The sequence below is a fragment of the Zeugodacus cucurbitae genome, chromosome 3 (assembly GCF_028554725.1).
Source record: "Zeugodacus cucurbitae isolate PBARC_wt_2022May chromosome 3, idZeuCucr1.2, whole genome shotgun sequence".
Lineage (NCBI taxonomy): Eukaryota > Metazoa > Arthropoda > Insecta > Diptera > Tephritidae > Zeugodacus > Zeugodacus cucurbitae.
The window spans coordinates 43,368,781-43,395,756 of NC_071668.1; the positions used below are offsets into that span (position 1 = coordinate 43,368,781).

The following is a 26,976-nucleotide window of genomic DNA, read 5'->3' on the forward strand; positions in this document are numbered from 1 at the left end:
AATTGATTATTGCTTAATTGCGATATTCCAATTTGAATAGCTTACCTAGGCAAGACAGCCACCAATGTCGATATTAGTATCACTAGCCAATGCACTAGAGAGCCTAAACAGCGAAATATAACCCAATATGTAGAAGGTAGTCCGAAACAGTTTACGCACGTTGCGTTATAAATAATAGAAAATGCATAGAAGGAACCAAGACTCAAGGCAATAGAGAGCACATGTAATATAGTCTGTAAAAATTAATAACATGTTTAAATAAACCGATTATATTTTAAAAATGTTTCAAAATAAAATACCCATGATCGAATTTCGAGTGCACCATGAACTAAATTCGTATACAAACAGGATGCTGTTATGGTTGCCCCGAACTCCCATATGCCCACATCACTTTCCGCATAAGCGCACAAGGCCATGAAAAACACAACTAAACTTTGATATAATGAATCCAATAGCACTATCCAAAAATCATGTGGTTTGTAGGCAAGACCCAAACGACCCTAAAGAAAGATAGTACAATAGAATATGATGGTATACAATTTTTTACTTGTGAACTAACATGTTTATATAAATAACAATTTCGTAGTAAAAAATCCTCAGGGACGCGTTTATCGTAGACACCAATGGCAAGCGGCGGCAGGGACGTAAATATTAAATTGTACAACATCAAATACATTTGATCCATCATAACAGAGCCCGAAAAGCCGCAGTATAGTTGGTACCAAAATATTAAGAACACGAAGGCCTTCGAAAATGAAATGAGAACTCAGAGTTAATATGAGAAAATTAAACAAAAATAAAATATTTACGGCATTTTTGTAAAAGAAATATAGTATCATGCGCGATAAACGATCGTAACACCAGTATCCATGAGCTAACAATAAAGGTTCCAAGTAGCGAAAGCGAGATAACGTAAAATCAGCAGCCATAACAGCCTGCATACCCTCTTGACCGGAAATACCGACACCAACATCTGCCATCTTTAAAAAACATATGTGCATTAAAAGGTGTCGTATGGAAAAATAAAGTCCGCTTTATATACCTGTATCATTGAAACGTCATTCGCACCGTCACCAATCGCCAACGTACAGAGACGCAATTCTTCCTTTACCACCTTAACCAAATATGCTTTCTGGAGCGGTGTCGAACGACAACACAATACAGATGCACAGCTCTTTGCCAATTTCAGAAATGGTCTAATGAGTTTTGAACTGGAAAACAATTTTACAATGTTGAATATAGTATTATTAATTTGCAAAAATGGTTTGCTAAAAAAAGAAACAAGTTGAAAGGCACATAGCAATTTCCGCATATATATAGGTCTAAAATATTATTCTTTTTATGAACATTCAAAATAAATAAAAGCTCATGGATCCGAAAATGTTTATTAGATGAAATCCCTTGCGCTATGTTCAATTTCGAATTTATTTGAACAATTGGTAAACTATCGTATCATTCTAAAAAAAAATTTAAAATGTGTGTGTGTTTTTTTAATGGAAATTATCAAATTATCTAAAATTTTCCCGTGGTCTATAATATATACAATAATTCCGTTGTAAAAATGTAGGTGTAACAAATAAGGAAAAGCTTAGTTCCGGTCTAACCGAACATTTTAGACTCGCAATTTAATTATTTTATTTTTTTAAGATAACCCACAATTCTACCCACATACTCGGTATAATTTCAACTATTCTTGCCACCAAGCTACTTTATATCCAATATTAGACGTTCATTTAATTTTGCTAAGATATCTCATCCATATATGGATGATTCTACGATAAGAGGTAACTTATGCGGCAATCAGCTTAAAGTATTGTTTTTGTCCTTTATGTTGCTATTTTTTTAAATGAATCTCATCATATTAATGTAGTGTATTAAGTAATATTACAATTTACTGCATAATTAAAACATTTTTTTTTCCTGAATCCCTTACAAAGTCTAAAAAAGTCTCTGCCTGGCTTGTCCCGTTGCTACTTTTTATTTAACTTTCGGACAATACATATATTTTTTGTATGAGATGCTAAACCAAAACTAAGTTCAATCGGAAGTAAAATAATTAAAATTAAGTATTGTTAAATAAAAAACAAAATTATTTTGTTTATTTCATATAACATAATTGTAACCGTTCGTACGAATATTAACCGGTTCGTACTATTCGATTAGTCGCAATGTTACGACTATTCGAATAGTCGTTCTACTGCGGTTATTCGAATAGTTATACTGTCACTATTCGAATAAATGAAAATTGTTTGAAATCCAAACAGCCTTTGATTTTTGTTTGTTTTTACTTGTGAAAATGTCAATTGTGCGCATTTTTCCTGTGTTTCACTTTTTCAAATAAAAAGAGAAAATTAATGAACTTACACTATTCGAATAGTCGACAACGAACCGTTAACCGGATAGTCGGGAATGAGCGGTTAATCGAAGAGTCGATGACTGAATCCGAATAGTGCAAGCCGAATATTACTAGTTTATGTAGTTTTTTAGTTATTGCGCCCCGATAGTACTGGATTCGAAAACCGATTTTGTCTCTCCCCTGGCAATTCATATAACGTATAATATTTATTTAATTTATTTATCTTTATTGTCCTAAGTTACAAATACTGTGATAATTAAAGTGAAATAAATAATTAACCCAAAAAATAATTCAGTAGATTAAAACAATTAAATTTTTCATGAAAACGTCTCTCCCCTGCCGGGAGAAAGTTAGAGACCAGGGGAGATACTATTCATCATGACACCCGGACCGGAAGTCGTGAGCTGCTTAAGTCTTGATACTTTCTTGCGTGAACTGCTGAACATGACCCCTTTCCCACCTCTAGCCATGAGCTGCTTAAGTCTTGATACTTTCTTGCGTGAACTGCTGAACATGACCCCTTCCCCACCACCAGCCGTCACCAGCATCAACAAAATCAAAAATATTAGCCTCGCAATCCAACGCAGAATCGCTGTTACCAACAGATGCTAGTTTGGACTGAGTGGACATTTAAATGTTAAAGTCCTCTCTCGATGAACCAAAACCAAACTCTACAAGTCCCTTATCATCCACGTTCTGCTTTATGGTGCAGAAGCATGGACGATGTCAAAATCCGATGAGATGGCACTAGGAGTTTTCGAGAAAAAGGTTTTGTGGAAGATTTATGGTCCTTTGAACATTGACAACGGCGAATACCGCAGGTGATGGAACGATGAGCTATACGACGACACTGACATATGTAGTTCAGCGAATAAAAAGACAGAGGCTACGCCATGTTGTTCGAATGACGAAAGCGCTTCAGCTTGGAAAGTGTTCGATGTAGTACCCGGATCCTGTGACCTGGTTTCTATTGGTATTACCAATTCGCGCCAAACAGCAAAAAAGAGAGATGACTAGCGCGTTCAAATAGATTCGCCTATAATCGCATAAGCGGTGCATACGCCAAATATATACAGTTGATCTCCTTTTTACACGGTTTTTTTTTACACGGTGTTTTTGAACACTTCCCAGTTACCATTTTTACACGGTTTTACTTTTTTTACACGGATTTTTTATTTTAATTGTTTACTTTTTTGCAATAAAATCAAAATTCCATCCGTCAATACGTCACAAATCCATTGCTGTTAATAGAATTTAATAAATTCTAAATTAGGTTTAAACTAAAAAATACAAATCTTAGATTCGAAAGCCAGTGAAAAGGTTGCAACAATTTCAATACGTAAACAAATAAATGACGCTGTATGAAGAAGTAAGAAAAAGGAAGACACAGCGATTAATGACGGAACTTTGAAATGTATTATTTTTTTACCATTCCCAGAATAGTTGTTGTTTGTTCCTTCTAACAATAATATCTACATACAAATAATACCAGAAAAGTCTATAACAACAACAACAGTGAAAATTCTCACTGTACGAATAGATAGAATTTCATGTAAAATTAGATATTTTTTACACGTTTTCTATTTTTTGCACGATTTTTTTCTTAAATTGGTCCCAATAGTGAGTTTTATATAAAAATTTGTTTTTTTTTGCACGGTTTTTTTTTACACGAGAATTTACTGTCCCAGTTAACCGTGCAAAAAGGAGATCAACTGTATACATATATGTATGTATTATAAATAAGATCAAGTTGGCCAGACTCTCCCCATGCCAAATATTCTTTTTAAAGGGCAGAGGATATATTACGTCTTTAAAAAGTCAGAAATGTTTTTGAAAGATCTTAAGATTTTATATTTAATATTTGTTTCGTTTATTTATGATAAAAAGTGAATTTATTGATTTATTATTTTAATTTTAGGGTTTATTCATCTAGGAAAGAGAGTACCTTTAATTTTTAATACTATTTTAAATTAATTTTTTGCTTTTGGTAAAATAATTATCTACCATAAACTTTACGTCTCTCCCCTGGCCGATGTATTTACCCTGGTCGTCGAAAAATTACTAAAATATGTATTAAGTGACTTGCCCTTACGCCTGAAGATAAATAAAAGGGACAAAAATCATAATATAGAGGTTTCATGAAAAAAGTCCAAAGTTTTTCTTTGGCCGTTTCCTCTGTGCAATTGAAACCTCTTATCGTAGAAGTTTTAAAAATCGAATATGAGGTATATAGGGGCTAGAGGAAATATTGGCGTGATTTCCCCATTTTTGGCACAGACGCACACTGTTATATTGAATCCATCTCCTTTGAATTTCTTTAGAATATCTGAGAAATTTACCGATATTTTTAATATTATCCACAAACACCCGGGTCCTTATTTTCGATATCGGGGGCCTTCAAAAGTTATAGTCCGAGATCTGTAATTTTAATACGGGCTATGCCACACTAGAAATAAAGTATTTGTGCAAAGTTTTGTTCCGATAACTTCACTGGTGCTTGACTTATATGTATAAAGTTAACGAATCAGTTGGACTACGAAATTGTGGTATATAGAAAGTAGGCGTGGTTGTGAGGTTTTGCACATTTTACATCAGTAACATCAAGGTGTCAAGAAACAAATATGTACTAAATTTCATTGCAATCGGCCGAGTAGTTTCCGAGCTATGTTTTCTGATCCATAATTGTGCTTGGGCGGAACCACGCCCATTTTAAATTTTGTATACCAATTTCAGTCCAGCCATTCTAAAGAAAGAAAGAAAGATTTATAAAGAAATTTACGGTTTATGGTATTTTTTCTAACTGAATGAAAACATTTTCAGTAGTTTTCAACGAGATATGTACAAAAAACTTAGTAGGGGCCACACTCACTTTTCCAAAAAAATTACATCCAAATATGCCTCTTCCTAGTACGATCCTATGTATTAAATTTTACTCTTATAACTTTATTTATGGTTTAGTTGTAGCAATTTATACGTTTTCGATTAATGCCATTTTGTGGGCGTGGCCCATTAGCAGTCCTCCCAAGGTTTCAAGGAACATGTGTTCCCAGTTTCATCAATATATCTCAATTTTTACTCAAGTTATCGCTAGCACACACGGACGAACAGACAGTCATCCGGATTTCAAATCTACTCGTCACTAATCACTTAACTCGATTAGTTGGAGGTGTTACAAACAACCCTTATGTGAACAAAACTATTATACCCTCTTTGCGAAAGTATGTATTTACAGAAAATTGTGGTTTTTGTGTTAACGACACAGCCATTTACTAATAAATGAACATACTTAGCATGCTTTATTTTTAGATAACACGACTTTCCAACGGAAATATAAATTCGTATTAAACAATATACCCTCCATACCGATAATAACTATAGTAATGATGATATTGGAAAATAATTACCGCAAATCCAGAATAAAAGTCAATGTTTTGCCGTCGACAACCAAAGCTCGTGTTTTCAGACGAGTATGAGTATCATATGATTTACTGTTATCCAAATCAGCCAAGTAGAAATTGATTGCACTTTCCGCCGCATCGCGCGAACGGGCCGTTAGGCTGTAAATGATAGTAATAAATATATTATACTTAAATAGATTATACTTAAAGTAAGAGAAGAGAAAAAAACGAGCGCTACGAACAATAAAATGCAGGAAGTACAAAGTATTCAGCTGGTTTTTGTATATGCATATATTAATAAGAGATATGAACATACCGCAACAACTCCATTTGTTGAGTAAAAAGTTTAGCAGAATATGCAACATTTATTGCTGTTTCTGGCTTATCGCCAGTCAACACCCACACTGATATACCAGCCGAAATCAGTGCTGCTAACGCCTCCGGTACGCCATCTTGAAGTCTATCCTCAATTCCTGTAGCACCTAGTAATGTTAAATTACACTCCAGCTTGGCAAATGAATCTCGTATACGTCGTTCTCTATTCTCCAATGACATTTCAATTTCTTGATGATGTGCCCACCATTCCGTATATTCAGCGGGATTCAATATTCGTTTTGCCATAACTAATATACGCAGACCATCTCGAGCATAACGGTCCAACTGTTGTTGAGTTTTTTCTCGCATTAAACCTGCCACAAAATATTTAGTTGAAAACTTAAATTTCGTTTTTTTCATATCATTGTAAATCAAATACCTTCAGGCGTATTGGGGGCGCATGGTACTAATACAGGCATAATAGAGCTGTCAGCCCCCTTTGTGTAAAGCATTATTTCCTGAGTTCCGGTACGGCGCACAACAATTGACATGCACTTGCGGCTCGAATCGAATGGCAAAATCTTTAGAACCTCATACTCCACCATACCAGAATTAGGAATGCTAACTAGTATATGATTTGGACTCCTGTTGACTAAACAGCAGTCATAACTGTAGGCAGCATTTACAAGCGCAAGCTCATCCGGACTCTCGGCTTCATACAATGGTCTACCATTGGCCGTTTTAAATGATTGTTGAATTTTTGTTTGACTGGCAAGTAAATGAGAGAAATATGGTTATTATGTGTTTAAATAAATTCAATATTAGCTATTTTAAAACTTACTTTAACTTATTTGAAAATTTCTTTGCTTGAACCTTTACGTTTAGGAACGAGGTAATGCTCGTTATTTTGGAATTTATCACTGCTTTCGCTCGTCCTGTCGGTGATATGCTATTGGAAAATGACTTCAATTTCATGGGAGGTGAATCAGACGTAGGCGTAGTCTCTTCAGAGCTGCTTATTGGCGATAACGATGGAATATGCGTCTGCGTAGGTAAAACATACGCAAGGTTTGGTGGTGGCGACGGTGTTACGGAACGTGATTCAGCTAAGCGAGTATAGCGATCTGCTGGTATAGCAGATGCTAAGTTATTATTCGCTATAGTTAAAGATGAATCTGTTTGTGTGATATTTTGTAAAGGGATATGATTGTCTTTTACATCTGAAATTATTAAATTTTATAAAAATTCTTGAAGAAACAAAACATGATTTAGAGCACATACTTTTTAGAACTACTGAATCACTGCTGGCTGCTCCTTGCACCTCAATTATGCCGCTGGCATTCATCAAATCGTGATGTGGTGTGGCACTTACTATCACCGTATTGCATATCGCCAACACCAAAAGAAACTCCTGCAGCCTTTGAGCATTTGATGATAAATACTGACCAGAATTAATTACTTCTAGCATATCATTTAATAATGTGGAATTAGTTATAAGTGGTGGTGCTGGTGTTCCAGGCTTTGAGTGTAATCGTTCCAACTCAGAAGGCGGATGATTATAGTCTACGCCGTTGACAACACATCGTCGAAATAGCATTTTATTTTCGGTCAGTGTACCGGTTTTATCTGAAAATATATGCTGTATTTGCCCCAACTCTTCGGTAATATTCATCGCACGGCATTCTGTTTTCTTATTTGTATCCTCGTCGTACAAGTCGATGTTGTTGTGAATGTGGTATACTTGCAGAATTTTGCATAATTCAATTGTAACATACAAAGACAATGGAATCATCACCTGTAATATTATAATGTATGTCCAAAAAGTCAAAAGACCTTCGTAGCTCGGATGTACATCAAAAGGTAGATATGGTACAGGAAATTGCTCAAAAGAGCTTAACCACATTTTGCAGCCACATGCGCCCACAATACATAATATCAGTAAAATTATCACACACCTAATAGAAATAGACAAATTTCAATTTAAAGCATAATATATAATAATATAATTGAATTCTGTTTTAATAATAATGTGCATTTGTATTACAGTTTGAAACTTGAGCAATACGAAATTTTAACCAAATCCTATGATAGGAATTAGAAAAAAATTATTGCAAAAAAATTACCGAAACTAACTAACCGAATGGACCTATTTGTACCACCAGAATATCATCAATACCATTCATTATATATATGAGGACCAGAAAATGTGTACTGAACAGTATTAAATTTACTTTTATTCTATGTATGTTAAGATAAAGACTTTCTTTGAGATTTTGACAGAGATAAAGATGTTTTGTTGTATATTTACAATACTCAACTCAATCAGAAAAAGTACGGAAAAACGGAGAATTGTATAACCCTTTTTAAATTAGAAACTAAAAGCAATAAAATAAAGAGATCCCCAAAAGATTCAGTTTAAATATACGATACATAAAATTACGTTTCTATCGGTAAAATTGTATAATCTTTCTATTATTCTCAAAACTTAACATTTTCATTTTTAACTATATTGCTCAATCTAGAAATAAAAAGCCTTCATCTTTAGAGTCTTCGAACATCATTAAAGCTAAACTTACCATATCACATCAATATTCATCTGTTGCTCGACTTGTGAACGCTTATAGCGCGGTCCACTGTTGTTAAGCATTGATTTAGTTTCGTGGCCTGCATATACCACGATTCCCTCAATGAAGTCAGTGTTCTGAAAAGTAACAATTTAAATGAATTCAATAATAATATTTGTAAAAAAGAAAATATAAAACTCACTTTCAAGCGACTCTCCCTTAGCAGCAAATTTTCGGTTGCAATCGGTATACGCTCTCCTGTCGGGTGTATTAAGGCTCCATGGAATCTGTAAAGCTTTGTGGTCGGCGCATCAGCTTCAATGCGGCTCACGAATTTACTGGGAGTGAACATATTCTGTTTATCAGTGAAACCGCGCACTACCTAATAAATGTATTAACATGCAGTTTATCGTGCAAAAAGATTAACTTAATCAAAAATATTTACTTCTCTGCGTTTAAGATTTGTTTCACCATCTAAATCGCAAGTGTCAATATAACAGGCGCCATGTAAATCGCTAGTTCTTAAAAGTAATATGTCTGCTGGTACCGTTTCGTTATTTGATAAGTGAACCAGGTCCCCAACGCGAACATCTTGCCATTTTATCTTCTTATACCGTTCCGTTTCACTAAAATAAAATAATATAATAAATTTAGATAATGTAATGGGATATTTACAATTTTAGTTGATGTAAATTTTTACGTTGTTAAAGTTGTTATAATACAACAATAATTATAAAACATCATTATTTAAAAAAATATATATACTGTATATACATATTTATTAAAACATGTATTATACATATATATAACTAATAAATATTTAAAAAATAACACATGTTTTAATTTCCTCCTTTATTTATTTATTTTATTCAATCAATATATACCTTTAAGAACCATATGTGAATTTTTACACTGTACACGCCGATCACCCGATCCAACAAAATGATGACAATTTCATTTCTCTAACCCCTCTACCCATTCTCGTAATGACATTTATAATGAACTTCATATCAAAAATACCCAATATTGCATTTTTAAATGCAGGGCAAAAGGTTATAGTTTGAAGTAGTCTAACTAATGCCCTATAATGACCAATTAGACAAAAGCGCTTGCAAATGTTTACTGTAACCCTCTAAAGAGTGTATAATGTGTAAAATCTAGTGGAAAATGAGAAAATACTGGGAACATGGTGAGGAAGAAGCCCTAAATCATAAATTACTGGACATGTACAGCGCTTAATGACTCGAAAATTTTACAAAAATAACAAAATTTTTGGTTTGGGCATTTTTGAAGTTCAGGGAAGAGTGCAATATTCAAATTTTCATTGAAATTGTGTGCCAAATCATGCTACGAAATGAATATGCATGATGTGCTAAAAAATAAAAAAATGAAGTGTGTAAAGATTTTCTTGACACTAACAAAAATTAATGTTACTTGTTTTTTGTTGTTCTTGGTTTGTTTTTGCATTACTTGTGCATCAATTATCTTTAAATACTGTATGTAACCATCCCTGATTAAAAAAAAATGTTAAACTGAAGTAATAAGTAATATATTTTGCTGCGCAAAGTGCAAAAGTGTATTTATTTTCAATGTGTAAACTATTTCTTGACAAATTGTACATATTTTATGTTTTATATGGATATTAAATTCTAAGAATATAATTTTTTTCACTGTAATACATTTTCATATAGAGTTAGTGTTTCATTCTGATTATTTGGAATATTTCGCTCAGGTGCATATCAAAAATAATGTACTATGATGGTAAAAGTATTTTAAATAGTCTCTACTACCTTATTAAATATTAATAATTATGTGCATCTGTGTAAGCGGAATATTGACTAGAAAACTTAAACAAATACTCGTTTCATATTTTTATTAAACTTTCCTCTTGTCTAAGTAAAATTGAGAAAAAATCCAGCACTTGCTTTTTTATTCAACTTTGTACCTGTTGTGAATGAATACACAATAAATAAATAATGTTTTCGGTTTGATTTTTTCTTTTATATTATTTGTATGTGAAAATATATGACATTTTCAGCTGTTGATTTGTGCCCTATTAAAGCGTAATTATAATAAATGAAATAATGCAAACAGAATTGTCTTGCATTAATGGTTTTAGTTGTATAACCTTTTATTGGAAACAAAACATAAAAAAACAAAAAAGAAAAGGCTAAGTTCGGGTGCAACCGAACATTTTATACTCTCGCAATTTATTGATATATTTTTATTAAGATAACATACAATTTGACCCAATTTGAAAATCCTATAATTAGGTATATGAGAGCTAGGGGAAGTTATGACACTATTAGAAGAAAAATATTTCCTCTGAATTAAATTAAGATACCTAAGAGATTTACCGAAATTTTCGGTGAAAAATTACTATGGGGCACTGAATTCTTCATATTCGATATTCGGGGCTTTGAAAAGTTATAGTCAGATTTCGACAATTTTTTCACAAGTGTTGCCACAGATCATATACAGTATTTGTGTAAAGTTTTATTTCGCTATCTTCATTGGTTCCTTATGTATGTATTATAAAGTGAAGGAATAAGATGGAGTTCAAAATTGAGTTACATGGGAAGTTGTCGTGGTTGTGAACAGATTTATTTATATAGCTTTATTGGTTTGCGAGATATATACAAATAACTTCCCCAAAAAAATTACATCCAAATATGCCCCTTCCTAGTCCGATCCTTTGTTCCAAATATGTGTTTTCGGTTTTCGCCATTTTGTGGGCGTTGCAGTGGCCATTTTCGAAAGCAACCCTCTCACGGTCCCAGGGAACATGTGTTCCAAGTTTCATTAAGATATCTAAATTTTTACTCAAGTTATCCGTTGCACGGACGAACGGACGGACAGACAGACATTCGGACTTTGACTCGTCTCGTCATCCTGATCATTTTGATATATATAACCCTATATCTAACTCGTTTAGTTTCATGACTTACAAACAGCCCTTATGTGAACAAAATTATAATACTCTCTTAGCAACTTTTGTTGCGAGAGCATAATAAATGATTAGTTCCCGAATTTCAGTAAATTTTGTGTAGTAACAAACTAGTTTTGGAAATCGAAGTGTAAACATTGTAACGTAATAAACATAAAATATATAAATATATAAATTTTTTAATTCAAACCACTCTCAACATAAGGTTATATTGTTTATATTTTAACTATTTCAAACTAATCGATTCCTTATATATGGGGGATTGGAAATTCGTTAGTTGATATTTCGTTAAAGCACTTAACTGTGAACATATCCCTTTGCTCTATCTCAGTAGTGGAGTAAATTTTGAAATATATATGAAATGATTTTTTTAGGAAACAACGTAAAACAAATAGAAAATTAAATTTTATCAAGTAACGAATTATCAAGCTGGTCAGGCTGGTATTTCGTTACTCGGTAGAGCGTTACTTTGATAATTTTACAAAAACAAAATAAACGTAAAAACTTCCGACTAACGAATTAACAGACCAGCCCTAATATTTATATTAGAAATTTCAATTCTAACTTTGTCATTACCTAAGGCAAAGCAAAAACATTTAGCCAACTCCGTCGGTAGTTCATTGGTTATTACCACAGATTGACTTTAAATGTCAAATAAGGAGAAATTTAATATATTACTTGAAACTCTTAAAAGTGTCTTGAAAATAGGATAGACATAATGAAAAGGTAGGTAAACCTAACCAATTTAACTTAAAGCGTATTCTGGTGTAGATGCATGAATTTCATGTAAAAAGCATTCAATATTTATATTCTCTCGAATAGGTTTTTTGTATGTGTCTCATAAACTACTAAAGCTATGTCAACCAAACTTTCTGTCGGCATTAGGTTAGGTTAAGTGGCTGTCAAACGACGCACCTAGGCCTTTGGGAGGGCCATTGTGATACCACTGGGACTGAGATCCCTCACACTATCGAGTCCACATTGAACCACCCTGTGGTCCTGATAAAGTGAAAAAGATCACCCAATTTGATATGAGCAACTTCGCCCACATCCTCGATCCATTTCCATCCAGAGCCTTGCTTCCACAGAGAAGGAGTATTATCGTTTCTTCTTCTTCTTCTTCTTGGCAGCTCCTGCAGTAATCATTGAAAGGTAGCCCCAGTCTGCTGGCGTGTCTCCCAATCAGACAGTGTCCCGTTAACATCCCTACAAGGGTTCTTGTTTCATTCCTATTAAATTTCAATAAGCGACAAGTACGGCTCTTATTCCACTCTGGCCACGTTTGTAGGTTGCCTGAGGTATATATGTATATTGCCAACTGCAGTGTGGTGCCCAATCTGGCTAGCTCATCTGCCACACTGTTCCCAGGGATGTCACTATGTCCTGGGACCCATTGCAGGTGTATCGTGAAATATGACGTCATTGTCAATAATAAATCCAAGCATTCTTTCACTATCTTAGAAAATATTCTATGAGACTTTAATGATTTTAAAGCCGCTTGACTATCCGAGAATATGAATATTTGTCTGGTGGCTAACATTCTTTTTGACAGAACGAGAAGGCTTTCTTTAATTGCAGTGATTTCTGCTTGGAACACACTGCAATGATCCGGTAGCCGGAAGGCGATTCTGGTATCTAGTTTTTCTGAGAATACCCCACCTCCAACTCGTTTGTCTAGTTTTGACCCGTCCGTGTAGATACTTATCACTGAATCTTTGTCCACTTTTCCCATATCCCACTCCTCTCTAGAGGGGAATGATATATGTAGTTCAGATTTTAGAATCATTTCTATAGGATTGCGAAAATCCGTCCTATTTGGTAGAAATGGGAACTTGCCGAGTATACTAGAATGTCCCCTATTGCAGTTTTGCAGCAGTGAAGATTCTCTCAGTCTAAATGCCGATTTCGCAGCCTGCTGCTTACAGAATATGTTTATAGGCAGTAAGTACAGAATAACATCTAATGCCTGGCTCGGCGTTGTTCTGAGAGCTCCACTGATACATATACATGTCGCTCTTTGTAGACTTCTCATGCTCTTTACTGCGTACTTCTTGTCGATTATTGGCCACCAGACCAATATACCGTATGGCATAATTGGCCTTACCACAGCTGTGTAGAGCCAATGCGATACGCGGGGTGTTAGTCCCCATTTTGGTCCGACCATCCTTTTACAGGTGTATAATGCCAAAGCCGCTCTTCTTGTCCTGGCTTCTAAGTTTGGTTTCCATGATAGCTTCCTGACTAAAATTAGTCCCAGATAGCTTGCTTTCCCACTTATTGTTAGTGATGTGTCATTTATTGAAGGTGGTGTGAACTCTGGAATCTTATGTTTCCTAGTAAACAGCACTGTCTCAGTTTTACTCGCGTTTAGGCTTAATCCACAGGATACTTGGGAATTTTCCTCTAATTGAAACCTCCACATCATCAGCGTAGGCCACAACATGTACTCCCCCTTTCTCTAGATGTAACAACATACTGTTCATTGTTAAGATCCATAGAAGGGGGGATAGCACGCCTCCTTGAGGTGCACATCGTTGAAACCCCCAGCGTTGAAGTTATGAACCTGCATAGGAGCATCTGTTCTATAAGCTTCGTGCGTGATTCCGACATATGCAGATCTTTAAGCGCGCTGATAATGGCATTAGGCTGGATGTTGTTAAAAGCTCCTTCTATATCCAAGAAAGTTATGAGAGCGCATTCCTTTACTTCCAGAGCCCTTTCAATCTCTGTTACCACAGAGTTTAAAGCTGTTTCCGTGGATTTTCCTTTGGAGTACGCGTGTTGCGAAACTGCTTTCTGGAGGTAGTCTGCTTCTTATGTTAATTTCAATTAGTCTTTCCAACGTTTTCAGTAGAAATGAGGAAATACTGATTGGTCTAAAGTCCTTTGGACTGCTGTGAGAGCTTTTGCCCGCTTTAGCTTAGCGATTTTTGTAGTTGAGCCGGGAATATGCCGTCAGGTGCCGGTGATTTAAAAGGCTTGAAACTATTAACTGCCCATCTTATCTTGTCTTCTGATATTAAGTCGGCAATATTAGGATCTGGCTGAATTTCAGTATCTAGTGTATACTCCGCGGTGAAACTCTCTGAGCTGCCCGGGAAGTGAGTATCCATCAGCAATTTTAGGGTTTGTATAGGGTGAGTATCCATCAGCAATTTAGCCGTCCAGTTCTGGTCCGGCTTCTGAAGGTACCCAATGTTATGTGCAGATTTTACTATTACTTTTCTTAACCGAGATGCTTCTGCCGTTGTCTCGATCTCTTCACAGAAGGATTTCCACGAATTTCGTTTAGATTTCCTGATATCCTTTTTGTATGACCTCAGAAGGCTGTAGTAGCGGTCCCATTCCTGCTCTGATTGGGATAGTTTTGCTACATTGAATTGCTTCCTACACTCCTTCTGAGATTTCTTAAGCTCGGGGGACCACCATTGGGGCCTAATTCTTCACTTAGTGAGAGTAAGAGGACATGACACTGCCAATGCTTGCTGATAAGATTCCGTGAATCTTATAATAGTATGCCTCCGTGCTGAAATCAATACTTTCCCCAAATACCTCATATACGGATTTTCAAACGTCCGGAGAACTTTATACCATATTTAACGCTTAGTATGTGATATATCTTATCAAAACTAAATGAGCGTATAGTCTTGAATATAATGTGCATATGTGTATATGATGATGTATAATGATTTTTGTTATTCTAGTGGACTTTATGGCGAATATACGCCCCAATTGTATGTTCATATAATTAAACTACATAAATAAATTGCGAGAATATAAAATATTCGGTTACACCCTAACTTAGACCTTCCTAACTTGTTTTATTATCAATTTATTTTACAACTTATTTATTAACTCTTGTAATATTAATTTAAAAAAATGACCAACTCATAAAGTAGGTGGTCTAACAACAATCTTAGCAATCTTGGAAGAAAAACAACAGCTTATTATTCTCGAGTAACTACGGAAAAGTTTAAATATAAATTGTTCAAAATGACATCTTCTTAAAAAAAAAACTTTTTTTTTACTAATTTTTATAGAAGACTCTCCAAAAATTTCATGTAAATCGGTCCCGTAGAACTTGCTATTTCCTGATTATCGTTTTGAAAAAGACAATTTCGATAGAAAAGTGCATTTAAAGTTTCTGCCGAGCCAATTTGAACGCCGCGCCAATTTTACACAAGAAGACTTCACTAAGTAGAATTATGGATTCTTATTCTTAATTTTATGTTATTTTATATAATTTTTTAATGTGACTGCAAATGTTTTACAAGCTATTCTGAGTATAATGTGACATTATAGAAATCACACATACTATTGCTATGACAAATGTTAGCATTCTTCTTTTTTTTCCTATAGCCATCTTATAATCGATGACCTTAACCTGAAAGAGTAGGAAAACCTATTAAACGCCTCAGAGTTCCAATACAAATCATTTATTCCCTAATCAATCATGGTATACTCTATTTACTAAAATCACAAGGTCGTAACAATTGCCAAGTAAACACTGACGCCATTAATAATTTTCAGTGTCCATTGAAACGATTAATTCAAAATATATATTGTTGACTTTGACCAAAGCAAACCAGCGACTCCTTGTCAATTGGCAGCTGATGATTAAATTGCACCTGTTTAAAAACATATCAATAGACGTGTATACATTCAAATGCATGCATATGTACATATATATTAGTACATAAAATCAATTTGTGGCTAGATTACAAGGTGCCCTTTTTTCACATTTATTGCTATTTGATTTGACTTCCAACACCTTTGTGCAACGAAATCTTTCTTTGAATATATAAAATAATGGAATTTGTAGGCAACATTCTCACTCATAATATACACATAAATCTATAAACATTTTGGTTATGTTTAAGGATATGTAATTATATATAATAGTATACCTGTACATATTCAAGAACTTTACTATATGCGCGCATACATATGTACGTGTGTTACTAACTTCACGGTTACAATGGAAACTATATTGCCTCCCAAGAGGACAAAATGCACGTTGATCGATTACACATGTTGCTATATTTTCCTAACTTAAATTCCTTCATTTATCCTACACGCGTCATATGGGAGTATAAAAGCGTTGTGGCGCGCAACTGCTTACATTTATGATTTGCTACACAATTAACACATCGCACGCAAGGTGAAATCAGTAGAAATTCCAAATTCGGGGCAATAGTTTATATTGATTCACAAATTAAGAGAAATGACCATACGTGACGGTACTTAGAATATCGGACAAAATAATTGCAATTACAATGTAAGCTTCGGGGTTTCGCTTATGATAACCATTTATTCTTTGATATGCTTTTTATATATTGCGACAGTAAGAGCATTGTTGTCATTTCTTTTTTTTATTTGTAATGTTGCATTTTTTTGAAACTTGTACTTTGGTAATTATAAGAAAGAAGTTAAGGGACTGAATTATGAATCACTATCATAACCATACTCGGCTAGGTATTGGATCAAACTTAGTTTCTCTTGGAGATTGGATTGATAAGTAAAAAATGTGTGTACTTCGATTTTCGAATCGAAATAATTGCCTTCGAAGTTATTGGTTTTAAAAGTCAAAGAGGTTCAAGGCTGACTGATTTGAGATATTTCGTTCAAATTTATTTTGAATTGAAAAAATATAATTATTGAATTCAACGGAAACACGTAATGAAAGGCTTACCAGGAGACCGTTAAGTTCAAATTTAAGACGACTACTCAGTCTGCAGCAATGCTTAGCTACGATTTTAAAATTTGCCAGTATTTTTTGAAATTCTAAGATCCAACTTCGATCGCTTAATTTTCCACAGTTATACATTGTGGTTGCTGACCAAAATAAAAGAATGCAAAAACCTGGGAATGGTGCGATCGTATGAAAGGTAGGAATTTTCCACTATGCAAAGTGCCACTCATTGCTTGGTTGCTGCTGATTTGCGTAGATCTCGACTCGTAAAAGCACCACCTATTAAAACAGTTGGTTAAATATAATTTACCCTCGATGGTAATCTCCTAACTGGACAACGACCCAGAGAATACTTCAAACTTGGTCTACACAAAACTAAAATAGATGCAATAGAAAGCGGTCTTAGCAAACATGTAAACATTTTTTGGCATTTTGTGTAAATCATGAAATAATAGGCATTTAACCAGCAAATTAAGCTATTTGCTTATATTGTATAGAAGACCAACATAATTCTGTTGGCTTGTCATAAGATATCATAGCTTGAGACTTTGCCAATTCATCGCTTTTTTTAATTCACAATAATTATGTTTTTTCCAAAAAAAAAGTAGTTGGCAATTGCGATTTTGTCAGATAAAAATGTAAGCAAACCAAAATTTTAAATTCTATTCGATGTGTAAAATGGCAAATAAAAACTTTATCCATATTCATTTTGACCATCCCGGATCCAATAATTATTGCATATTCCTTATAAGGTCAGAATATTATAGAAAAGCGGTAAGCAAAAGAAAATCGTCCCCGTTTACAGGAATTTTTTTTTCCCCATTTCAATAAATCGTTCAAGGGCACCACAAGTCCTCATACTAACGAAATTTTTTTGGTTTTATGCTTTCAGTTGAGCTGATGGGCTGGAATCGTAGTCACGGCAAGCCTCTTTGAAAAAAAACTTCATTTTGCTTAAAATGTCATAACTTTGATAATTAGTTTACAGATTAGACATTGTACTACGCAATACGTATTAAAGTATTCAATAAAAATATGGCTATATACCTCTACAGAAAATCAAAATTTTCTCATTTTCTCGCACCTCAACATATGTATATAACCCCTTAATAATGGAATACTCATTACTTCGTATTTGAAGTACGGGTGTGCGTTTTAATAAGGACAGTCTGTCGTTTCAATATAATAACGAAAGTATTTTTATTAAAACGTGTTTATTTTCAAAGATAATGTAAGAATAATACTTGAAATTTCAATATCAATCAATTAGAACCTGATTCTTTTCTTTATTGAATAAATATGGGAAAGGGTCAGACGGGTTATCCGAAAACTCGAGAACATTTTAAAAAAATTGTCAAACATTGAAATTTGTACAGAAAAGTATCAAATTTAATTTACGATTTCAAAACAATAGTTAATAAGCCATTCCCAAAGATTGAAACACGCGATAGAAAGCCCAAAATATCATTGTCTGTCAAAAAAATATATTTATCTGTGATAATAATAATTAATTTATTTCTTCAAAACAATTAATCAATATAATTATAATAGTGATGTTGACCCATCATCTGTTCGCAGGGTGTTTACAAATTAAGATCTCAAGCCCCTAAGCACAAGATATTTGCCTATGTTGCCAAAAAAGAACGTGTAACAAACACTAATGTTTGCTTAGACATTTCCTAATCTGACAAAACAATTGTAAGGTTATTTAGTTCTGACCGAGGTATTCTACGCATAAGAAAGCCGAAAAATTAAGTTTAAAATTCCACAGAAAATTTTATGGAATACAGTGAAATACAATGAGAAAAAAGTTCTCAATGAATATGATGAGCTTTGGCAATTTTTCAGAATTCTGGAACGCATTTCCGGTTTTAATCTGCCAAAACCTATCGATATGGATCCAGTTTAAACAACCATAGATATTCAAAAGACATATTAAACTAATTTAAAACTAATATTGACGCAATTGAAGGAAGCCCAGTTTCATTTTTTTATTTAATATTGTAATTTTTTTTAGTAAAACTAGAGGTGTCCATATAATTTTTTACATGTCAAAAACGGCTAATTATAAAAAAATTAAAATAAATACAAAACTTTGCTAAATCTTCGTAAAACAAAAGAAACATTTTATTAGAATATGTTGCCAATCAATTTGCCTCATTAATTGTCTTTGATTCCATCACATTTTTAGATGGACATTGACTTCATCTAGACTAGGGCACTGTCCTTATTATTTTTCACATAACTGTATGTACATACATATGTGTATGTGATTTTTATAACTTTTACAATTTTCCTGGAATTCAATCGTATAATGAATGCACTCAATACAATTATGTCGCCCCTCTGATTAACTACCTTACTTTATACTATTTAAAATAATTTAAAATAAATGCGAAGCCTTCCATCAGGAGGTACAGTGGAATGGCTTTGAAGCCGAAATAAATAGATTCAGGTCACCACAGAGTACTGGAAGTACTGGAAAAGAATGGCAGAAGCTAATATTTTATTAATACTATTTGTAAGATTTGATTTACTTCTGTAGCTATAGATATTATTATCCAGATGTTACAGGTGCTGAAATGTGCACATGTGTTCCATTCTTAAATCGGATTACACCAGGAAATTCTGTTTGATTGCTTATTATTTATAATTTTAGTAGTATTTTGCTCTTATACACTTATGTTAAATTTTATATGTTTTGGGCATATTTTCTGTTTCATCAATGCGGCCACTTCTGTAAAAATCACTGAAATTGTACATATTTAGGTTGTGAAATTCAGAATTTATTCCCCTGGCATTTCTGATAGCTACTTTCAGCAAATAATAGTAGCGCTGCGCAAATCTTTATAATTGGAGGGACAGCAGTTGATTGGAAATTAAAATGCGGCCAACTAGTATGAAAATGCTTTTTTTTTATATACCGAAAGATCTTTCAAATCTATTTGAAAATATACAAAATATAGTAAAAATAACAAATAACAACATTTTAATTCTTAGCGTACTTCACAAGTGGAAAATCCAAAGGATTAGAACAATCTCTAATTAGCCGTCGAATTAATGCGACATTCAAACTTTCCTCCAGACTCATGAAAAATAATTCATAACTTCTATTTTATGTTTTGATTGAAATACAATATGTTTGTTCACGTATTTATATTTTTAACTGCAATAGAAAATATGCAAGACTAGATCCCTGCAACAAGTACCACTAAAAAGATACCAGTTGATGCAAATTTTTCCAGCTCCAAATTGAATTTGAATCTTCATCATATATGACGCGTTGATCAGGCAATGGAAACGAACACTATAACTTAAAATGAATCCATTTCAAATATTTACCATTTTTGGTTAAAAAGTGTGGGTGCTTTGTATTATATTTTTCTCATATAGGCAACTCACGATTTTTAACCTAAAATACAAATATGTTTCCTTAATTATTTTTGTCAGCATATATTAAGAATTATTTTTAATTTTTTAGTTTGATGTGGTTTAAAAGCGTGTTTTTAAACTATATTTATTTGTTATAAGCTGTGCACGTATTCATTCAGTAGTCGTTCTCCGCTGAGTGGAATTGTCAAAATAGGTTTCGCGAAAAAAGTTAAAAATAATCGTTTTATTTTAAAACAAAGTGAACTATATAAATAAGAAAAGATAAGAGAGTTATTTTAAAAAAATTCATGAGAAAAGTGTTTAGTTTATTTATAATAATTTAATTTGAGCCTATAAGCAACATCCTGTAACTAATGAACCAAGATACAAAGGACTTTGAAATTTTTATCACTTCATATTTGAGTTAAGACTAATATTTATCTGTCCTAAAAAAATGTTAGCTCCTCCCATTTTTAATTCGGACCGACAAATTGCAAGATTTTGCAACAACTTTTGTGTGACCAAGCACATAACAATATCCTTTTATAACAAAAGTTTAACTCAATTTTGTAGAACTGTATGTGATCTGATACGTACTACAAGGGCTGAAGAAAAGGCTTTGGCCTAACAACGAAAAACAATTTTTTACGAAAATATGGCTTTATTACTTGATATAATCTCAATCTATAGTAATAACAAAGTGAACTATTTTTCGAGCAATTTTTTTTTTATTCTTTATATTTTACAATTTCTTAGCATTGTGAGTGAATACAGTAAAAAATTGCGGCATAAATCGCGCGCAAAGCATTTCATTTGGTCTGATCTCCTCCTTTTTGTGGATAAGTATCAAGACGCATTCGAATAGCAATTGTCTTTTGTTTCTTCCACAGCAAATTTCAATTTGCATATAGCAAATTGAATTGTACAAAACACTTCAAATAAAGTGCCGGCCCCGACGTCTCTGTATATGTGATCTATATTTAATGGTTAACATCTTACAAATAACAAAGTTGTTCACAGAGTAAAAATAAAATATTAAACGCAAAGTTTTGCTGCATTCAATATATAGACAGAAAACGTTAGAGCTGAAACATGTGAACTTGAAAGAAACGAACTTGAGTAATTGAAATTTGTAATGAAAACATGGCATTGGTGAAAAACGCGTTGATTTTTGAAGGCACTATTAGGAATATATAAGTATGTAGATTGGTATGCACATATGTACATATTCAAGAGCTCAGTTATACACATTGTATCACTCAAAACCGGTTAGATGAGAATATGTGATTGCAAACTACTAAACGAGTGCTAACAGATATTAAAACTAACTGGCGAACTCAAGCAAATAATAAGAAAGTGAAACAATCAAACAGCCCACGACCCAGAAGCGATGTCACAAACTACTTTCGATATTTACTTGATACTTCATTCAAATTATTTTATTATGAATTCCGACTAACTTAGGTAGATACTAGAAAACCTAAAAGAATTTTAACAAAATAATAAAAGCTGTTTATAAATAAATTGACAATATTGACAATATTGATAATAAATATAGATTTGTGGATATTCTAAGACCTTTTTTACTATTAACTGTTAACTATTACATTTCCAAAACATCTACATTACAAGAAGTAACAAAAAAAGGTCTTAGTTAACTATTACATTTCCAAAACATCTGCATTTGAAATAACCGAAAGTATTAAATCCCACAAATAAAAATAAAATAATAATTAAAAACCAATGACGAAATACAGTAAAATTTATCAAACTTCAATTAGTTTAATTTAATATTAAACATTGTGTAAAAATAACTTTTCCCTTAAAATAATGTCATAATATTAACTTACCCGTCATAAACTCGACATGTCGTATTGTTTATTCGTTTGTCGGAAGAACGACGACGTCTATCTTCAAACAAATCTTTAACCGCTGTAACACCAAGCACAAACAAAACTGGAATCATGGCAACTTCTTTACCGAAGGCATTTATAGCTGGAAACCAATTTAGTAGTACGATAAAAATAAAATATAAATTCGCCACACGATGGAATTGCTCGAGTAGATTTTTCGGTATGAACGAAAGCAGGGTGTACTTTGTGGTGCGGATCTTATTTCCGACGAAATCGCCATTAGGATGATCGCGTTTTGGGGTTTTTGGTGGAACTGTATGATTTGGTATAACTATTCGATAACTTCGCTCATCAAATTTCTCACTATGACATACTAAGATACGTTTCCACCATGGCGGCGTTTCGGAACGCCGAAGTGTGTATATTGATTCGGAGCGTGATGCTTGTCGTGAATGGCCACGTCCACCTGCTGACGATGTAACAGATGGTCCAAATTCCCGATTTTCTGTTTCCTCCTTGTGACCAGGTGGCAGAATAAAATCAGTTTTCGAACCTACGCGACTATGACCACGTGAGGCACCAGTCGTACCCGGTGAATCAGTAATTTGACCTTGCGAAAAAGCTCGTTGATGACCTTTCATAGCTGATTTTATTGGCCTACCACTCGGTCCTAAAATGGTACCACCACCATGGCTCACTGATCGTATATGGCCGCGACTAGCCGTACCAACGCTGAGACTATGGGAGGGTGCAGATACCACAGCCACGCCAGGTATTCCTGTCGCCATACTACCGATAACGCCTCCCCCAAGCCCACCGCCAATATTTACAGTTCCGGGAAAGACATAAGTACGTTCGGGTTCTTGCAACGGAATTGTTTGCGTTCCATGGATCATCATTGATGTTGTGATGGTAGCATCTAGAGGATCGTATGATGTAATTCTGTGGGGCGTTAAAGCGATATTTGGCACCGGCAATGTTGGCGGGGTTGAGCGCTGTTGCTGTACAACAGTAAACTTTCGCCGCAACTCTTCGGTATTCCCTGAAGGCATTGTTACAAGACACCATGGGTATGTGCGAAACTGTGATCAGAAACTACAGCTACTCGTTGGCAACAGTAATCCAACTAAGCATTTACAATTTTTAATTATTCTTTTAAACCCATTACATAATATAGAGAATTAAAATCCTTTATCAAAGATTTCTGAAATAGAAAATAAAATAATTAAATTTTATTAAAACTAACATTGAAACTAAATAGATTACAAATTATTTAATAATATAACACTATTAGGAAAATATTTTACTGTACAAATTGGGTAGCTTTAAGCCGTATTTAAATGGCTTATGGAGTTATTGATAACAGATATTTTTAAAATCTATGAATAATATGACTTTTGTTGGCACATTCGTTCCTGAACAATGAAGAACGCTTTAACATTTCAAATTTAGACATTGAAATTAGGTATATGCAGCCACAGTTGATGTATGAGACAAAATATTCAATTTTGTTTGCGGCGCTGCCTTTGAAAGCCAGCAATTTACGAACCCGATATTACTAGGATGAATTTCTCATAGCCCTGAGATATCTGCAAACCATCTATTAGATTGACGTTGTCTGACTTCAGCGAAAGTACATTCGCGCAACTTTAAATAAGGTAAGGTGAATGCTCGGATGGCCCTAGGTGTGGAGACTCTGAATTTTTTGACAAATCAATTCCTCGTAAGTTTTGTACCGCCCATACACCCGTTGCAGATTTGGGCATAGAAGAAATTATTAGTGAAGTGATTAATATCACTGATTATATTTGATTTGTCAAAAAATTCAGAGTCTCCACACCTAGAGCGAGGTAGTTTGAAACCGAAAACGACCCTAATTTCAAGCTTTTAGATCACTTGCATTCAAATGCAAGACAATAATAAAATGCCTCAAGACGATGATAACGGCTTCATTAGGGGATTGCATACCGCACTTGTACCTGTATTTCGTGAAAATACTCAAAAGGATTTCTAAACATAATGTTAGATACCGGTCATCCCTGCGCTTGTCGCATGATTCTTCTGCGACTCTCCGTAGCTATAGAACTTCTTACTGCCTAATTAGAACCAATGCGGTAAGGCTGAAATATTTGCTAAAATAGCACTTTTGTCCAAAAAAAAAGTTGAAACTTTCTTCATTGCTTTGTCACTTTCAAACAAATGTTGTTCTAGTCTTGGAAATTAAATTAATAACTTAAATAATTCTTTCAATAGTGAATGTTATTCTTATAGTATAAGGGGATGGTGTACTACAATATCAGAAATAACATAAAAGATAAAAAAGGAACAAAATAAATTACTAGTGGAGAGAATATTATTTGATGTATTAACAGCAAGAAGGATTAGCAGTCATTTAGTAGAAGATATATTATTATATTTTTAGTCATTTATATCGTACCGATAAATAAGCGGGAAATTTTCGTTCTTATTACCTAATTATAGATTTTTCAAAAATACGGTGATCTTTATAACGCATATATCGCTTAATATGTGGGATATATTAGCAAAATTGAATGAGCATGTAATCTTAGATAAAGTGTACTTTGGTGGTGAAAATTTGTGAAATCGCTTTAATAATTACCTCAGCCCTCATATACTATATGTGATGGGTTTCGTAATTCTATTAGACTTTATGTGTAATACAGTTGATCTCCTTTTTGCACGGTTAACTGGGACAGTAAATTACTCGTGTAAAAAAACCGTGCAAAAAAAATCAAATTTTTATATAAAACTCACTATTGGGACCAATTTAAGAAAAAAATCGTGCAAAAAATAGAAAACGTGTAAAAAAGATCTAATTTTACATGAAAATCTACCTATTCGTACAGAGAATTTACACTGTTGTTGTTGTTGTTATAGACTTTTCTGGTATTATATATTTGTACATATTACTGTTAGGAACAAACAACAACTATTCTGGGATTGGTAAAAAAATAATAATTTTCAAAGTTCCGTCATTAAGAAGACACAGCGATTCTTTTTTCTTACTTCTTCATATAGCTTCATTTATTTGTTTACGTATTGAAATTGTTGCAAACTTTTCACTAGCTTTCGAATCTATAATTTGTATTTTTTAGTTTAAACCTAATGCAAAAAAGTATACAATTAAAATAAAAAATCCGTGTAAAAAAAATAAAACCGTGTAAAAATGGTAACTGGGAAGTGTTCAAAAACACCGTGTAAAAAAAAACCGTGCAAAAAAAAAACCGTGTAAAAAGGAGATCAACTGTATATATGGATCAAATTGTGTTATCTTAGTAAAATTACATCAATAAATTGGGAGAGTATAAAATGTTCGGTTACACCATACCTTGACCTTAATATTAGAAATACAATAATGTAATTCACTTATTATTATTATTGCTCTGATCAACAAAACAGCTAAAAGTGACTATTCTCAAAGACAAAATTTGTATTTTATTCCCAATACTATTTAATTCGCAAGTTTAGTTGTCATCGATGATATCTAACGGGAGACCAATCGGCGTATTGTTCGATGTAGTCGACGTACTGTAGGAATGACCTCTTGCAACACCTGAGAAGCGGTTCTGCTTCATCCCTGACTACAGGATATTGGATGAGCAATTTCTTTAATAGCTTAACTTATCTATGCAAACTCTTTTCAACATGTATAACAATACATGTCTCAGCAAAAAATCAATTTAAAAAAGTTATTTAATAGAGGGAATATTTTGTTGTAAATTTCGATAGAAGGCCAGTGGCATCACAATCTTCAACAATTTGTAAGGTTTCTAATATACCAGCTTTATGACAGCAGTTTTTGATGGTTGTGGCTTCAAAATTATTCCAATTGGCTTTAACATTAGATTTACGGACTGAGCTAATTAAATACAAACGTTTTCTAAATAAAATTTAGAGTCAATTTGAACATTATTGCATACAAAAAAGTTTTTACATACGTATGTATAAAAATGTGAAAAAAACTTTCGAAAACGCTTACCGCTACAAGTATATTTTTACGTACATATATATTTAGTCTGAACAGGGAAAATCTCCTCTATCCGACCATACCAACTTTAACCGCGAATTCGTGGGAAATAAAATATGTTTAAATATTTTACGATACTCTTCCTATGACCAAAATAAATTCCTTTTCTCCGACTATATTTGTACGAAATACTGTAAGTCTCTCCTTGCATAATTTAGAGTCGTAACAACTCCTATTTTAAATAACGACTACTTTTCTTATTTCGATAGGAAATAGTATGCATTAACTTTTGCTCTTTGTAAAACCTTCGGAAATAAAAATCTCTTAACTAAAATTAAGAAATCCTTTAGTTCTCTCAGTTTAAAAATAAATTTATATTATCAAGCCTGGTTGATTTTATAAAATAATTAAAATACTCTTCATTAAAATGGACATTTTTTGCGAGGAGCCGTCGATGGAGTCGGAGCAGTTATCAAAAGGAAAGTCTGGCA

At 33.4% G+C, this 26,976-nt stretch overlaps 1 protein-coding gene across 5 annotated transcripts in view; it reads right to left on the reverse strand.

Moving 5' to 3' along the window:
* Window positions 1-26,976, reverse strand: part of Atp10a_0 (phospholipid-transporting ATPase VD) — a 31,831-nt gene that overhangs the window by 3,041 nt on the left and 1,814 nt on the right. For all 5 annotated transcript variants that reach the window (XR_008470350.1, XM_054227147.1, XM_029045032.2 and 2 more), the window contains 14 exons: window positions 22,495-23,701; window positions 9,079-9,259; window positions 8,836-9,015; window positions 8,646-8,770; window positions 7,351-8,024; window positions 6,911-7,289; window positions 6,509-6,837; window positions 6,071-6,443; window positions 5,761-5,913; window positions 1,043-1,211; window positions 810-980; window positions 560-745; window positions 300-500; window positions 46-233 (listed from right to left, as the gene is read on the reverse strand). Coding sequence is in view for 4 of the 5 variants with exons in the window: in XM_054227147.1 (XP_054083122.1) it covers window positions 46-233; window positions 300-500; window positions 560-745; window positions 810-980; window positions 1,043-1,211; window positions 5,761-5,913; window positions 6,071-6,443; window positions 6,509-6,837; window positions 6,911-7,289; window positions 7,351-8,024; window positions 8,646-8,770; window positions 8,836-9,015; window positions 9,079-9,259; window positions 22,495-23,549 (4,364 nt within the window). In the remaining variant the exon portion in view is untranslated. The remainder of the gene's footprint in view (window positions 1-45; window positions 234-299; window positions 501-559; window positions 746-809; window positions 981-1,042; window positions 1,212-5,760; window positions 5,914-6,070; window positions 6,444-6,508; window positions 6,838-6,910; window positions 7,290-7,350; window positions 8,025-8,645; window positions 8,771-8,835; window positions 9,016-9,078; window positions 9,260-22,494; window positions 23,702-26,976) is intronic.